The following is a 16,445-nucleotide window of genomic DNA, read 5'->3' as shown; positions in this document are numbered from 1 at the left end:
TACAGAATGGGCAACAATAGGACCGCGATGAATGGGACAAGGAAGTAACTAAGAAGCCGTCTGGTCATTCGAACCACGCAACAGTCACAGCTAAAGACATACGGGAAGGGCTAGGATAGAATAGGCAGATGGAAATTGAGACGCGAAATCTAGCCCTTTTCGACGTTATCGTGATCGCGTTGATGGTGACACGATGCGTCAAAGTTCCGCGTTCGGAAGGTCCCGCCGCCCCACTAACTAATAACGAGGTGCTGACATAAGCAGCAATTTCTCTACCAACGAGACATGCTTTTTCCAGTCCTATTCTGGTACAGCTTATCGATCTTCACGTGGATCATTCAATTGACGTTCGCAGAATACGGCTTCCCGATTACATGCGGAGGTGTTCACTTCCCAAAAGTCGCTCAATGCTAGCACACCGCAGCGGCAAAAACAGGTTTATTGAGGTTGCGCATCAGTACGTCTTCTCTCATTACTAACTACAGCAGGTACTGGAAGTAGATATTCTCCTTATCAGTCATGTCCTGCAGACCATTCTCGGCGTGAACGTCCTCGCCAGCCTCGTGGTATTCACCGCTCATCGAGTAATCGATAGGGTTCCTTGGGAGACCAGCTGCTTCACGCTGATCGCACTTCTTCTTCTGCATTATCGTGATAACGATGACTTGAGCGATTACCACCGCAAAAAGGATGCACCAGATCGACAAGATACCTTTGAGAGCATTCACCTGATAATCGTTAGTCATGCACAACGGCTTACGCGGTAGAAGGAGGACGACGTGGGTTACTTACGTATTGTGGGGCAAACTTCTTGTCGAAGATGTATGGGGTGATGATGTTGCCGACGGAATTACCAGCATTGAATGAGGTGTAGTAGATGGCCTTCTTAGTTTGTCCAGCGCAATTGGAGCCCATCCAAGAGATGAGCAGAGGATTGATCGCGAAGACGAAAGCAATTAGGTAGTAGCCAACAAGAAGACCACCTTTATTTTCCTTGGTCTTAGGAAGGGCGACCATCAAGGCTACACCAATAATGACGATAGTAACGAGACCGAGTAAGAATGGCGACTTGCGTTTGAACCGGTAAGCCAAATAAGACGCACCAAGGATAGACACAAATTGGAGAGCACCGAAGGGCATGTTGAGCAGGACAGCTTCGTCAGGAGTGAATCCGGCCAAATTCTGAAGGATGATAGAACCAAAGACAGAAGAGACGGAAGCGCCAGCATTGACAGCGATGACCATAGTCATGTACAGCCAGTACTTTGGTTCTGAGAACGCTTCTCCAACATGCTTCCAGCTAAAGGTATGGGAGACAATACCCTGTTGATTCGCCTTCAATCGGTCGACAGCCTTCAGACGATCCTCTGGTGATAGGTAGCGAGCCTCTCCGGGGCTATCATGAGCCCACCAGTACGTGCAAAGACCAATAGCGATTGTCAAAAGTCCGAAAAACAGATACACGACCTGATACCGGTGAAGCGATTTTGAGTGGACGCGACCGAATCCGTAAACAATGGGCGAACTGAGGAGTGTGCTGAGACCGTAGCAGCTGTACCAGCATGCAACGCGGAACGGCTGCTCGGAACGCCTATAGAAGGCAATGGTGATCATGGAAAACAATGGAATGACGGCGGCTTCAAAGGCACCAAGGAAGAAGCGCGACGCCATCAGCCCAGCATAGTTGGTTGAACCAGCAAGGCCACCCGCAACCGAGATACCCCAGCAAGTGATGATGACGGGAAGGACATGACGATATCGAAGCTTGACAAGAGCCCATGCAGCCAGGGGCTGAACGGCAAGTTGCGCATAGTAACCGATGTTGCCGAGATTCGCATAGTCGTTGCCCACAAGGTGGGCGTCCGTTCGCAGTCCGTACACGGCTGTCAATCCGATAATTCCCTTGTCGGCCGATTGTAGGAAATATACCATGCAGAGAAGGGAAAGCATCCAAATGTCGGTCTTGCGAAGGATGCGCTTGTTGTCCTCTTCGGTACAGATATGAGCATCGCTCAGGCCTTTCTCTTGCCCTTCCTCAAAGGCGATGGCGGAAGTATCGGATACATGCTCCACATTTTGGGCGGTGATCTTCTCGTCTTCCAAAGCCATTCTGGTGAGTCAGATGGTCAGGAGATGGCAAGAGAAGGAGTCCGGGGATGGAATGGGGTCTGGGGTCGAAATCTGGGGAAGGTCCACAGGTGTTTATACGCTCAAAGCACGCACAAATATCACCGGCTCGATGGCGACGCGGATCTGAGATTTCCCTCCAACTACTGGACGCACTACGGAAATACTTCCTTGGGGCTGCTCCTATCTGCTTCAATTGCTGACACGGTGCTACTGTGGCCAATCGAACTTGATGTGAGGGTGCACCGACACCAAACCGGCTAAATCGATAAAGGCCAGGTGCACTCGCATTCGTGGTGCGCGGACCGTTTCGGTAAGATACGCATCCCTTCGGGAAAATGGATGATCGGACCTTCGCGGGCCGTCATAGAGGTGTATTGTAAGGGTGAAATGCTGTTGAGTCTGTGAAGTACACGATGTTAAAGTAGGTATGGCGACCGCTCCAGTCGTGTGGGTCCTTCCCCGGCTTTCTCAAGGCCACGATCTAGATGAGATCTCACTAGCCCAAGAACCATAGATGTACTTTGTCGATTCAGAACAAGACTCCGCTTGGCGGTTAAGATTTCCTTAGCCAAGTAACAAGCTTCTGGCCAAGAGCGCCAAAAATACAGTAGACTCTTCGTACCCCACGAGGGGTACAGTTGGAGGAATTAACCGAAATCCGTCATTTAGCCATTCTTCCACCAACCGTAAGCTCGCGGGCCAGCCACAACACTATTCTAATCAGATAATCGTTCAATTCACTACGACACGTTTCAAGGAACATGCGCTCGCTATTGAACATCACGTGCGACGTTAACGAGATGGGGTCGGATGATGATTGACGATGGTTGCCTCGGTGTGGCAAGAAACGACGCCAACTCCACATGTGTCTCCACAAGGGGCCCACTAACACCAGGAAAATGCGGGGAAAAACGTCATGGCATTGGCAAATCCACAGACGTCAAACTAGAAGGCAGTTGTCATTCAAGACACGCCCATTGACAGCAAAGAGTAGATACCATCTCTGAAGTTGAAATGACAGACTTCAAGAATACCGCAAGCCAGCGCTTGACGCAGCTAAAGGACATCTTGACGATGAACAAGACAGCAACGACGATACCTTGGGATCCAGCCTGTACCATATTTCCGACTAGGAAAGAGCTCCCAACGATACCCGGTGCACCGGCTGAGGCGGCTTGGGTTTGGGGTGAGAACGACAACGTATGTGAAGGGCCGATCTTCCATATATTGTGCTAATTGATGGTAGATTGGCCGCCTCAACCTTCTTACACCGACGCGCGTGGCCGCGGCCGGGAAAGAAATCAAAACAGGGGAGATCGTTCCTGTAAAGTAGGACATCAAGAACATGCCCAGGGATATCCTGTCTGACTCACTATAGCCTGCCCCTCAACGTGCCCAACGTACCTGCATTTGGTCGCGAGGTGTTCCAGCATGAAATCAAGGAGCTGGCCGAGGGCGTTGCTTACGATGATGTGTATCACATGAATACTCAAAGTGGCACCCAATGGGACGGCTTCCGTCATTTCGCGCACATGTCGAGCGGCTCTTTTTATAACGGCGTAGGTAGCTCGTCTGGGGGAAGGAAGTGTCGACTAACATCTCACAGGCCAAGGGTAGCGATATTGTAGGCCCATCTGCAAACCACAAATGCTCGATCCATCATTGGGCTGAACACGGCGTTGCGGGTCGAGGCATCCTTCTCGATTACAGGGGATACGCGCACAAGAAAGGAATCAATTATGATCCGTACGATTATTACCCCATCTCCTGGGAGGAGCTCTTCCAATGCGGCAAGGATCAGGGAGTGGATATTCGACCTACTGCTCAAGGCGGCGACATCAAGCCCGGAGATATGCTCTTCATCCGCAGCGGATGGAAGGAAGCCTACGACAGCAAGAGCGACGAAGATAGATCGAGAGCTGCATTACGACATGGCAGTGGTAAAGAAGGCGAGGATGGGCAGCGATACGCGGGAGTAAGCCAGGAGGAAAAGATACTTGACTGGCTTCATGATTGTTATTTCGCGTCAGTTGCAGGTGATGCGCCAGCCTTTGAAGCTTGGCCTACGCACGAAAGTAGGTAATCGTATTGGAGACAGAGGGACTCTGGACTGACATTGTTAGATTATCATCTCCACGAATACATCTTAGCGCTTTGGGGTATGCCCTTAGGTGAGATGTTAGACCTTGAAAAACTTGCGAAAACCTGTCGCGAGAAGAACAGGTGGTTCTTCTTCTTCACGTCTGCACCAGCTAATTGCCCTGGTATGTTATTTCTAGTGTGTTGAACTACAGCCGTTGGCTAACTCGACAATAGGCGGTGTGAGCTCCCATGTCAACGGAACAGCTATCTTCTAAGCATACGAATGATCGCATGTGGTGACACTCGGTCGTGCTAGTTGAGTGCGTATAGGGGATATGTTCAAAAATTCGCAAGAAAAGCTTTATCTACTGTGAGCATCGAGCATCGTCAAAGACTCGAATGCATCTGAGCAAGGTCTCCAAACAACTGTATGGAAATTATAGGTCGCGGGAACCACTAGCTAGTACGAGAGAACCTTGCAATATCACGTAAAATACACTCAAACCTTCACAGTAACCAACCACCCGCTCCAATCAATCATTTACCTCGCTGTTCAGCTCATCACACACGCCCTTCCATACTACCCCGCTCGCCCCTCAAGCAAAGGCTCACCGACATCTCACTCACCACCATTTCGCTAAGCAGATCATGAAACCCACGCACCAGCCTCAGCACAACATGCCATTCCTGTACGAAACCGAGCCCTACAACCTATCCCCGCCCACGGCCACATATACCACATCTAACCCAAACATCATAACATTCCTCCTCATAGGCCGGACAACCCTTTCGGAGCACTCACCCAGCGAGAAAATATCCGTAGACTATGAAATCGCCTATCGCTCACCCTATCTCCGCAACTTCCTCCCTTCACAAGCCCTATCGTCATCATCATGTACGCTACGTCACCTTCCACCCATAACCCTGCCCTCCATTGATCCGGCAGCTTTCACAATCTACATCTCCTATCTCGCCACCTCCCGCATCACGCTCAGCCTGCCCTCCCATCACTCTCTCAGCCTCTATGCCTGCGTTGACCTTCTCTACGCGCACATGCTCGGCACCGTGATCCGCGCCCCACATTTCCAAGACGCGGTTATCGATCACTTGACGGAAGTGCTCGATACTGTGCAGGCGCCTGATGTGAGGGTGTTGGAGATGCTATATTTGGAGGAGGGCGTGAGTGATGTGTTGAGGGGGTTTGTGGGGGATGTCATGTTTGGGTGGGAGAAAAGGATGTTGGGGGCGCTCAGGGGAGGCGGAGGAGAAGGCGTGGGGGTTAAAACAGAGGGATCAGGGTTGGGTAGATGTATGGGGTGTAAGTATCATGTTCATGAAGGGGGTGTTTGTTACAAGGACTTGGAGGAAGAAGAGCGGGATGTTGAGATGGGGGATGGGAAGAAGTGGTGTATCGAAGATGATGAGGAGATGAATGCTATGGCGGCGCATTATTTGGGAAAGAAGAGTATGAAGGTAGAGGGTGTGTTGATTCATCTAAAGACACAGGGCTCGAGCATGACTGTCGACCGCAAAGGTACTCGACAAGATATGCCTCGACCAAAGGGCCCGCAACCTATGCGTCAAGCAGTATCCACACACACCCGGACTGTATCAACCAAGACAACATCGTCGTACCAAACGGTTGATCTGTATCTTACTAAGCCACTACCTTCGTTACCACAACCAGAGCTGGACGATATCCATTATTTTGATCCACAACACGTAGAGCACAAACCTACTACACTCCTCGAACGTAACTTCTCTCTTACTCCACTTCCAAAACTAACCCGTTACCCAACACCGCCGGCATCACCACCCCGGTCTCCGTCTGTGACTGTCACGTTACACCCCAATCCCTTCGCGCAAAATCTTCAACCTATCCTACCTAGAAAATCAGCCCCGCGACCCATATCACCAACACTACCCCGACCTTACCACATCGAAGCCCCCCCAAGCCTCCACTTCCCTCCGTTAATCAAGCGTAAGCCTGCGCCATCACGAGGTCAAGACTGGGCAAACCAATGGGATAGATTATTCGCGATGCGGGGAATGCAAGGATTCGGGCAACGCAAAGTCTTCGAGGAGAGGAGCAAGAGTAGAGGAAAATGGTTCGCTGATAAGATTGAGAATATGACTGCACGGATATGTGAGAGAAAGACGGGGCGGCAAACGGTTGCTGATCATGTGGTCTTATCTCAATAGAGATACTGTCGTGTATATGTTACAATATATACCCCTAGGCCTTGCCTAAACCTTCAATCTTCTCTTTTTCATCATCGCTGTCCCTCTCAACTGTCGCTTCTACTCTTTCTGTCATGAGATTCTTGACTCCTCGCATACAAAGTACAGCGATTGTCGCGAGTGCTACGAATGGAACTACGCTCCAGAACCCCAGTCTGTACGCACGGGCATAGGACCAGTGACTTGCGTCCCATGCGGCGTTGATGATGGGTTCATTCATTCCGGGGATTCCGGTGCCTCTGAATGTTGACGCCGATTTACCCTTCATCCCAGCTAGTAGTGCAGGAACGGAGGATGCAGGTAAGCCGGCTGTAATGGCTGCAGAGCTGATATCACCCGAAAGGTGGGATGCGACACGAGAATTCACTATGGCGTAGATGACTGCTGTACCGAAAGCACCACCGATAGCGCGAGCCGAAAACGCAAGACCGGTCGCGGTAGAAAGAAACGCGTGAGGCGCTGTGAATTGGACGCATGCTACTAGGAGTGTAAGTGGACCTGCACAGCCAATACCAGTCAGCGCTGTGAAGACGATTTGGTTAGTGTCCCAGCCAGGCCGGATAAAGGCAAAGCAGATGGACGCTATGAACATAACGCCGAAGGTGACGGCGAGCGGCGATTCTAGGTCATCTGTCAGCGATGTAACTGCTTGGACAGAGGGCGGCTTACTCAGATCTTTATACCTGGTTGCCCACCACGTGACTGCCAACGAAGTGAAGATGGACGCGATCTTGAAAGATAATTGCCGAATAGCAATGTTCCAAGCCCTGGCTTCGAAGCCGACGTTGAGGATGAGTTGAGGGGTGACGGAATTGATTGCGGAGTAGTAAATCCATCTATTGCAACGTCAGAGATCAGCAACCAATGATAGTGACTATCAGACTTACCCTTCAATCGCGAAAGCAAACGTGGAAAGCCAGAAGTTGGGCCCAGTAGAAAAGAAGACATGCGCGACAATGCCGTCTGACCTCCCTTTCCATTCTACACGGCTTCAGCAAATTTCTTTGATGGGGTGATACAACATACCGTAAACACAAAAGGCGATGAATAGAGCAATACCGACGACGAGATTTGCGCATACATGGGGACTGCTCCAAGGATATACCCCACCTGCCCAATTGAGTGCGAGGAGCATCAGTGTGGCAGCTGCGACGAGAAGGAAGGAGCCGATGGGGTCGCAGGCCCACACCCACTCGTTGAAACTCATACGGGAATAGTCGGTACGTTTCTTGGGCCAGTAGAATGCGAATAAGCCGAGCGATGTGATGCCATGTAGTCCGACTTGGATCCAGAAGATGTATCGCCATCCCGAGGCACTGAGGTCAGTGACTGCACCAGCTGCTAGACTACCGACCCTACAGAGTCGTCAGCATGCACTGTATTAACCGAGACAGTCACTTTATCAGGTACTCACAGCCCGCCCATGACACCGGCAACGCCTGCAAGTCCGTTTGCCAAGGCTCGGTACTTCAATGGTAGAATCTCAGAAGGGATGGATTGGACAATGGAGATGGTCGCAAGTGTCGTGCCGATGAGAATACCACCGCCGATCAACATGGACATGCTCGTAGCTTTCGCGCAGATGATAGCGCCAATGCATGCAATCAGCGGAGGAATAGTTGCGAATAGCTTGCGGTCCAAGACATCGGAGAGGCGGCCGACTGGGGGCGACAGGACTGATTGCATGAGAAGTGGGCCCTAGAGATGGTCAGGAAGCGTGTCGATATTACAGTACAAAGACGATACCTGAATGACCCAGCTCGCAATCGCTGGCTGTCCCAGCTCACGTATGATGAAGGACAAGACGGAGCCCGCAGCTACTACGACAAAGACCTGAGACATGACACTACATGATGTGAGTGGTTACCGAAGCAAGTCTTGAGATACGTACGCAAAGCAACAACAGAAGACGACCATCCATGATCGCCAGGAAAGCTTGACGTGCTTGACGTCTTCGTTGGCTTCTTGCTCGATGGGTACAACGTGAGTCACATGACCATGAGCGGTCTCAACATGGGTCGCTTCCGATTTGCTATCCATGACTGATTACACTGATTGCATGGAAAATGAGAAAGAATGGGATGGAGCATCTCTAGGAAATACATGATTGCTCATATATCACAGTGGGGTACATATTGCACGTGCTTGGCGTAGGCGTTCCAAGTTACATGGACAGCGTCGTCCTGCCTACAAGTCATGCATCTCGGCAGATGGAGATGCCTGGGATGCGAGGCCTCTCACAGCTCGTTTGGATGATATGTACCGAACAAGTGGGATGGGCGTATGCGGGGCCCCATATTGAGTGAGGATTGGCGTTCCCTCGCCGTCATGGGAGGTGCCCGCGACTCAGCCTCGCTCGCCTTCACCCTCAGTAGGCTCCTTCTCTTTCCCATCAACATTATCAATGAATTGGTCATCACTTTGCGCTCTTGCTATCACATGGCTGGTTTTGATGAGTGAGGACTGGGTGGCGGGGTGAAAGCGGAAGGGGAGGTCGGGGAAGAGCAGGATGGCCCCGCTGGACCCTGGCAGATTTATTTGTCTTCAGTCCTCTCGTGCTCAACCCGACCAAACCAAACCAAACCAACAACCCGCCGCTCGATTACCTCGCACCAACAGCTTATCCGACGCGTATTAACTTTCCTCGTCGCATTAGTGCTAATATCTCCCCACCAGGCGATGCTATGAGCACCCCATCGGCACTCAACGGGCGTCTTGTCCCGCTCAGGACAAAAGACGAGGTGCGCGCCAGCCTAGAGACGCAGACTGTCTATGTCATCGAGGTGCCAGCCAAGCACGCCAATGTGGTCAAAGAGTGAGCCGTCCACACTGACTTCCGACTCCATATTGGTCTGACTAAGCGTCTAGTGCCGTGCAAGCAGCATTGCCCGAATTCAAGACGTCTGAGATCTCGCACCTACGCCGCGTAGTCCAATTCAAGTACCTACCGCCACATCTGCAACGGCAGTTCCATCCGCCCGCGAGGCTCCCCAGAGGTGAAGAAGATGATCCTGCATCTGCAAAAATATTATTATCTTCCTCTGCTTCTTTGCTGCCTTCTGAATTTTGTCCTGCGTCTGCGTCTTCGGTCGATGATGGCAGCCAGACTGCTGATTGCGAAGTTGTTACTAAAGATTTTGATCTAGTTCGTTATTTCCTACTTTGTCCAACGCGTTACATGAGCCATGCCGATCTCGCGGCCCTCATACGCACATGTCCGCCATTCGAAGGCAGGGCTACACAACCACGCATCCTCTACGTGACGGTCCCCTCCCTAGCCCCCATCTCTGCCGGGCAGGCTGCAGAGTGGAGCGATCAGTACTGGCCCATCTCCTACAAGAACACCAACCCATACGGTCCGCATCCAAGCCTCGTACAACGCAACCAGGACGAGATACAACCCGAGGCTGGACTTCGCATGGCACTGGCCAAGGGCGTCGCTGAGCAAATATCAGACCTGGGTCTTGGTGAAAAGATTGGTGTCGTCATCGTCGACCGGTCCAAGAGCGAGCCTGAAGTCATTGCCGTTGCAGGCGACTGCCGTTGGAGGTCATTCACCGGAACACCCGAACCCAAGACTGGAACCGGAAACGTCATGGGCCATGCCGTACATCGAGCCATCTCCATGGTTGCAAAGAAGCGAACCCGCGCAGCTGGCACAGCCCCAGCGTACCCAGATCGACCACTCTTCTGCGACAACCCCCTCACCGACCTCGAGAAGACATACTTTGAAAAAGAAAATATCTCCCCAAGCGGCTACCTATGCGTCGACCTCGACATCTACCTCACCAATGAGCCGTGCGTCATGTGTTCCATGGCCATCCTACACTCTAGGTTTAGGCGCTGCATCTTCGGTAAGCGGATGCCCCACACCGGAGGAATGACAGCCGACGGACTAGGCGACTCTTCGCCTTCTGGCAGCGGCCTAAAGAACGGTCTCTTCTGGCGACCCAGTGAACTCAACTGGAAGTTCCTAGCCTGGGAATTCAAGGAGGGCGGCCAGTCCGAGGATTCAGAAAGCGGCTTTAATGATACTCTACATGCTTAAAAAAGGAGTTATGGATGCTGGTTTGGTGGGTTCGGATATGGCAAAAGGCATTGGATACATAGCATTGAACAAGGCGTATTGGATTACCCCCGGGTCAAAGCTTGATCCCTCCCCTTTATTGGGACGAATTGTACGAGTATGGATGGCATGGCATGGCGTTATACCAACATAGATATAGAGTTTGATCCAAGGCACAATTGTGCTTCAGTCCATACATTGCATGTTTTCGTTTTACTGTAGGCGTAATGACCCAGGGTACACGGGTCACTACATCTGTTTACAGACCGAGAAATCCAAGATGCAGCGTGTCGACAGTTGACAAGATCTGCAGGCATTAAGATGTCAAGGAGCTGATGCGTTAGTGCAGAGTCGGGGGTGTGCGATGAGGTATAGGTAGATATATTGGTAGGGGCGGGAGGAAGGTGTCGAAAAGGCCTTACAGCTCTTGTCAAAATTATCTAATTGAAGGCTCTTCAATTTTCGACATACAGTCTAAGATATTGTAAAGAAAAAAGGTTTTTTTTGAACGGTTTGCGATAAGAGAAACTCGTCCAGTTGTGCATCCCGTTCACCTCCATTATTCCCACCAATTTAAATCCACACGTTGCGGTTCACTAGGCTGGCCCACCACAGACACAACCGGTACATTATTCTCCAACACCCACCGTGCAAACTTGGCCTTTGCATCTTTCCGCTCATCGTCATACCTAAACCAAGCGCTTGCAACATCACTAAATGTCAACTCGTAGTGACAATATACGTTCGCCCCCACGCTGAACAGGTAGCTGAGGCCCTCTTCCCAACGGCAGCGCGCCGCGTTGACGATCAAAGGTCTGCTCCTTAGAGTAGATCGATTGACATCAAAGCCGCCCACTTCAACCAGTAGCTTGAGCATCTCGTAATTCCGATTCTCACACACGGATACCATTGCGGGGTCAACGTAGGGCAGTTTATTGTCGATCCTAGCACCGCTGTCGAGCAGGAACATGACAACGTCTATACGCTGCTCGCGCACTGCAGCGTTTAGTGGGGTGTCCACTCTCCTGATACCATCATCCTCGCACAGATGTCTGTAATTGATGAATTTGGCATTTGGGTCGGCGCCACGCTCGATAAGCAGTTTGATCATGGATAGGTCGCCTCCTATGGCTGCGGAATAGAGGGGCGTCGGCGACCCGTCTTTAATGTAGTCCTTGATTGGGCGCTCGTCAACGTGCAAGCCATGTTCGAGCAATAGTACAACAATGTTGTGGAAGCTTCGGCGTGCGGCGACGTGGAGAACGGTGGGATGATTGTGATCTGGGGCCTCGAGGAGATTGCCAGAGCAGTAAGGGACTAGGAGCCGGACCATGGCTTCATTGTTACTTTCTACAGCCCGGTATAGAGCTGTGCCCTTTGACGATCTTGTGATTTTGGCGCCGCGCTCAAGGAGTGATCTGACCACGCCTTCATGGCCTTTCATGACAGCAAGCATCAGAGGCGTTGGCTCTGTTGGGTATTTATCTTCCCTCTCATTGTAATAAGGGACATTCCCAAGTATCTTGGCGGTCATTTCCTCAAGCCCAAAATATGCTGTCAGGTGAAGTGCGGTGGTTGCAAGTGGGTGGTGAGCAGTATCACCTCCTCGTAGATCCCACTGCCAGAGTCCATTTCTTCCAACGTGATGCGGTCGACTGAGAAACTCCACCACTCGTGGATGATTGGGTGATAGATGGTGTGCGTGTACCCCCCAGTAGCTGGCAGCGTATGAATAGAATGGATCGGCACCCCATTCATCATCAGGAAAAGGCTGGAATTCAGGCAGCGCTTCGGTGCCAAATTCGTCGAGGCTAAGATAGGCTATACATGATATAGCTATCATAGCTTCTGCTTCCGGAAACCATTTACTAGCGGTTCTCTCAAAGTATTCCTGCGTGGTATAGTGAACGAGGCGTATGATCGGACTTCCATCTTGTCGATCGACAAGTTCCACGAGTCCAGCACAGGCTGACACCATGCTTCCAATGTCAGGATAGTCATCCTCGCTTAATTCGTATTCTACATCTCTTACGCCCAATGCCTTTTGTAACATTTCTGTGGTCATTGGCTGTTTTGAACAGGTGAGCCAAGCCAGAACCTCTTTCGCAAGCTCTGCTTGGTCTGACCCCTGTTCTTCAATCCGCTGCATGGTTACGTGGTAGGCGTAGTCGTATGCTTCAGACTCACTTCCCGTCCTTTCTCTTTTTGTTTCCAATGACACCTCTTTTAACGTTTTCCGTACTGCGTTGACTGAACGCTTCTTCGATAAAGAGGCAAGATAGAGTTTGGCTAGAAGGAACCTGATATCTGTAAGCGAGATTTACAACAGCGGCTAAACCAGGTACATGTCGGTAAGCCCCAAACTCGGAGATCTGCATGCGTTTGAATGGCTTGCAAGCCAGGTTGATTCGAGAAGTGAAGAATAGCACTCACATGCCATCCACAGCTTTGGCAATTCCATCTTTAATCTGCTCTTGTAAATCCACGTTGCTCTGAACGAACCTTGGTAAAGTATCAAGATTTCCTTCAATGTAGGTCCGTACATCATGAGTACTAGCGCGGATTTCGACAGGTTGACACCTGTCAAACATGTCAACAACTTCAGGGATGTTCCTTGAGGTAGCTAGTAGACTCGTGTTCGATATCCGTTGAAGCTTGAATATCTCCCACAAGAACACCGTTCGGCAACGATCAGCTGTGTTACACTCGTCCAGAGCATCGATAAGAATAAAGACCCTCGAGAATGATGCCGCAAGTGACTGCAGAGACCGAGTAATATCTACCAAAGACAGTTGTTTCAATCCATCATCATTGTCCCTGTACAGCTTCGCAATTGTTCCCGGCAAACTGTCTGGTCTTTCCGCTAGCTGTTTCAACAAACATGACAGCATACGTCGAACATTGTGTTCATCGCGGGTTCTGTAGTCGCAATAGATGTATGCTACAACAACAGACTGGTCGTTCTGATACCGCATTTGCAAGTCATCGATGATGATGGAAGTAAGCGTCGTCTTTCCAGCTCCAGGGACGCCAGTGCAAAGGAGTCTTTGGGGATCAGAATGATCCAACCAAGCCTTGTATTCGCCAGATTCCAGGAACCATTTACCTGTTCCTTCTTCTCGTTTGCTGAGGATATCAGTGTGTTTATATGCGTAGTCCTCTGAGCTGATCCATTTGAGCGCAGATTTGCGTAGCTTAGTGTCTTTGTGTCCGTTTCCGTTGCCCTGTAGACTTTTGATTCCACTATACAACTCTTGCTGCAGAGTTTGTACCTCAAAAACTTGGTCTGCTAATCCGTGGAAATTCGTTTCGACGTTCTTGGAATTCGTATCCACGGAGAGTAAGATTTCCGTAAGCTGCGCGTTGTTTTTCTGTACGAAAGCTTGGATTTTGAGAAGATGTTTACGACCATCTCTTTGCTGTGCTAATACAAGCAGACTCTTCTCATGTTCGATAGCTTCGATGATCTTACGTACTTCTTTCTCCTGGAACGGCCATTTCAGTGTAGTTTTGAATGTGTTCTTGCTACTAAGCCGTCTCTCCACTTGTATCAAAGCAGACTGAAGACGCGACAGAGGCCCATTGGAACTTTGGAGCGTGTGGATAGTAGCAGCCCAGATATCGCTATCCTCGGTATCCTTTGCATCCTCATAATCTTCATTCAGCATTCGCAGTATGTCTCTGCACGCACGCACTTCCTCACGAAGTCGCTTTCGGTCCTCGGAAGAGTCTTTGGCTGTACCAATATAGTTGAAAACCTTGCCGGATAACTGAAGTACGGCAATCACGCTTGCAGCCTCACCCAGACCTGCCATATAGATAGGAGAAAATGTGTCTTGATCTTTTGTTGTCTTGATTGTTATTCTATGAAGTAAGCAGATACACAGTTGGATTATAAGAATCCAGTGGCAGGCCTCCTTCATGTGGGACCCGACATGAAGATTGCACTGCCCGGTGGGGGCGACAAGTGATTTGTGGCCATTCACCCCATGTACTTATAGTATGATCGTCTGCAGTGCTACGGCACAGTTGCATGTAGTTAACACAGCCTACCAGTGACAACCGGCTATACGCGCCATAATTTCTGCACTGCAGGCAGATGTGGGCTGGGTTCTTGCGCCAGGTAACGGGGAGCAGATAGAGTACAGCAAATCCCATGATTGCGCTATTATAATGGATTCGGATAAATTTGACGCAGGTGATGTATTTGCAGCGATGTGGTGTGTGAAGGGGAAGAGGGGTGTAGAACGGCATAAAGCACGTGCAGGCGCGTTTCGGCGCTAGCTTAGCGTGACAACCTTGACCATCAACTCAACATGGCAGGGACCAAACCTCGACGATAACCGCCGCAACAATGTTACCCGAAGAAATCATCGCGCAACTCAATGCCGAGTTTCAGTGTCGTGAACAGCTCATTCAGCACCTTGCAGCTCTTTACAGCGTTCGTGAATGCGTCATCCCTGTCCAACACCATGCTAACAATCAATCAGGCACATCTCCCGTCAACATCCTTCCTCAACATCCATGGTCTGACGGCAACGGGGAAATCGTCTATTCTACGCTCCTACTTTCATCTCTCGCAAATACCCCATGCAATCATCAACGTACGCGAATGCATAACAGCGCGCCATCTTCTCGAGCGCATGGTCGCAGCTAGTCTCGATGCGCTTGATGAGTTCAACGATGAGACAATTGATAGGAGACCATACGCGCGCACAGAGAATCTAAGCGCGCTATGTGTCAACATGAGCAGGTTATTGGAAGGGAGGGCCAAGTTTGTGCTTATCCTGGATGGGATGGACAAACTGCGAGAAGGGGGAGGGACCTTGATCTCTGCGCTGGCGAGATTAGGGGAAATGGTGCGTCTGCACATATATACCATCAGATATCCACTATTAACAAGGTGTTTAGATACCGAATCTCTCGCTCATACTCACTACAACCCTCGCACTTACGCCTTCCATCCTCCACTCCTCATCCGCCTCCTTTCTTCATTTCCCATCATATACGCGCAACGAACTACTCGCCATCTTAGGTTCAAGTCCACCCGAGATCTTCCTTCAAGCCCCGTCTCTAGAACAGTTCCCCGATTACACACCCGATCTCGCCGCCGAAGACGACGCATGGCTCTGGGGCCGCTTCCTCCAGGCCGTGTACGACTCTCTTTCAAAGCACACAGGGCGGGACCTCATCAGCTTCAAGAGCTGTGCCATGCGACTCTGGCGACCTTTTGTCGAACCCGTAGTGTCTGGTCAATTCGGCACGCGAGACTTCTCACGCCTCATGGTCAACCGACGCCATCTTTTCCAACTCGAAGACTCGGTATTAGACCGCATCATATCCACCACCTCCACCGAGCCAACGATAAATGACCCCACATCCATACCCACAACCCCGAGTAAAAAGAAGCCCGCAAACGTGACCGCGCACACACTCCCGTACTTTACAACACACATCCTCATAGCTGCATATCTCGCATCGTACAACCCTTCTCGCACAGACGTTACATACTTTATGAAGCATACAGATAAGCGCAAGAACAAGCGTCGCGCTCCTTCTGCCGCCTCCTTCAGTGTAACGGGGAAGCGTTCTGGAACTAAGCATAGGAAGATTAGTCGGCATCTCCTCACACCCAGTCCGTTCACTTTGGACAGATTACTAGCGATATTCAGAGCGTTGTTAGAAGGAACGGTGCCCCAGGTAGCAGATCTATACACACAGATTGCCACGCTGACGAGTATGCGATTGCTTGTTCGAGCGGGCGGTGCTGGTAGTAATGACGCGCTAGAGGGCGGTGGACGATGGAGAGTGAATTTTGGTTGGGAATATGCACGGGCGCTGGGCAGGAATGTAGGAGTTGAAGTTGGGGAGTATTTAGTCGGTGGTGTGGATTAGACGTCCCTACACGGCCAACTTATTCCAAGTA

General features: G+C 50.7%; 7 protein-coding genes across 7 annotated transcripts; 4 read left to right on the top strand and 3 right to left on the bottom strand.

Moving 5' to 3' along the window:
- Positions 1-479: 479 nt before the first annotated feature.
- PtrM4_095070 (AraJ, Arabinose efflux permease) lies at positions 480-2,109 on the bottom strand (the record flags this gene model as incomplete). The annotated part of the gene is made up of 2 exons (XM_001934105.1): positions 480-728; positions 793-2,109. The coding sequence occupies 2 exons, from the start codon at positions 2,107-2,109 to the stop codon at positions 480-482; spliced, it is 1,566 nt and encodes a 521-aa protein (XP_001934140.1).
- A 1,035-nt stretch (positions 2,110-3,144) lies between these two features.
- PtrM4_095060 (Cyclase domain containing protein) lies at positions 3,145-4,487 on the top strand (the record flags this gene model as incomplete). The annotated part of the gene is made up of 6 exons (XM_001934106.2): positions 3,145-3,330; positions 3,377-3,459; positions 3,509-3,689; positions 3,737-4,205; positions 4,254-4,394; positions 4,447-4,487. 6 exons carry the CDS (start codon positions 3,145-3,147, stop codon positions 4,485-4,487), a joined length of 1,101 nt encoding a protein of 366 aa, XP_001934141.1.
- A 403-nt stretch (positions 4,488-4,890) lies between these two features.
- On the top strand, positions 4,891-6,414 carry PtrM4_095050 (DUF1421 multi-domain protein; the record flags this gene model as incomplete). The annotated part of the gene is made up of 1 exon (XM_001934107.1): positions 4,891-6,414. One exon carries the CDS (start codon positions 4,891-4,893, stop codon positions 6,412-6,414), a length of 1,524 nt encoding a protein of 507 aa, XP_001934142.1.
- A 34-nt stretch (positions 6,415-6,448) lies between these two features.
- Positions 6,449-8,493, bottom strand: PtrM4_095040 (AraJ, Arabinose efflux permease; the record flags this gene model as incomplete). Its single annotated transcript, XM_066107117.1, has 7 exons — positions 6,449-7,074; positions 7,123-7,289; positions 7,341-7,434; positions 7,480-7,808; positions 7,868-8,151; positions 8,200-8,299; positions 8,345-8,493. 7 exons carry the CDS (start codon positions 8,491-8,493, stop codon positions 6,449-6,451), a joined length of 1,749 nt encoding a protein of 582 aa, XP_065962785.1.
- Positions 8,494-8,781: 288 nt separating this feature from the next.
- PtrM4_095030 (CumB, Cytosine/adenosine deaminase) lies at positions 8,782-10,501 on the top strand (the record flags this gene model as incomplete). Its single annotated transcript, XM_066107116.1, has 3 exons — positions 8,782-8,824; positions 9,130-9,268; positions 9,322-10,501. The coding sequence occupies 3 exons, from the start codon at positions 8,782-8,784 to the stop codon at positions 10,499-10,501; spliced, it is 1,362 nt and encodes a 453-aa protein (XP_065962784.1).
- A 577-nt stretch (positions 10,502-11,078) lies between these two features.
- PtrM4_095020 (Arp, Ankyrin repeat protein) lies at positions 11,079-14,334 on the bottom strand (the record flags this gene model as incomplete). Its single annotated transcript, XM_001934110.1, has 2 exons — positions 11,079-12,819; positions 12,953-14,334. The coding sequence occupies 2 exons, from the start codon at positions 14,332-14,334 to the stop codon at positions 11,079-11,081; spliced, it is 3,123 nt and encodes a 1,040-aa protein (XP_001934145.1).
- A 539-nt stretch (positions 14,335-14,873) lies between these two features.
- PtrM4_095010 (CDC6, Cdc6-related protein, AAA superfamily ATPase) lies at positions 14,874-16,414 on the top strand (the record flags this gene model as incomplete). Its single annotated transcript, XM_066107115.1, has 3 exons — positions 14,874-14,960; positions 15,010-15,378; positions 15,431-16,414. 3 exons carry the CDS (start codon positions 14,874-14,876, stop codon positions 16,412-16,414), a joined length of 1,440 nt encoding a protein of 479 aa, XP_065962783.1.
- Positions 16,415-16,445: the final 31 nt, after the last annotated feature.

This window comes from Pyrenophora tritici-repentis, chromosome 4 (assembly GCF_003171515.1).
Source record: "Pyrenophora tritici-repentis strain M4 chromosome 4, whole genome shotgun sequence".
Classification (NCBI taxonomy): domain Eukaryota; kingdom Fungi; phylum Ascomycota; class Dothideomycetes; order Pleosporales; family Pleosporaceae; genus Pyrenophora; species Pyrenophora tritici-repentis.
The sequence above is the reverse complement of the archived record's forward strand: the minus strand, read 5'-3'. Positions and strand labels throughout refer to the sequence as shown.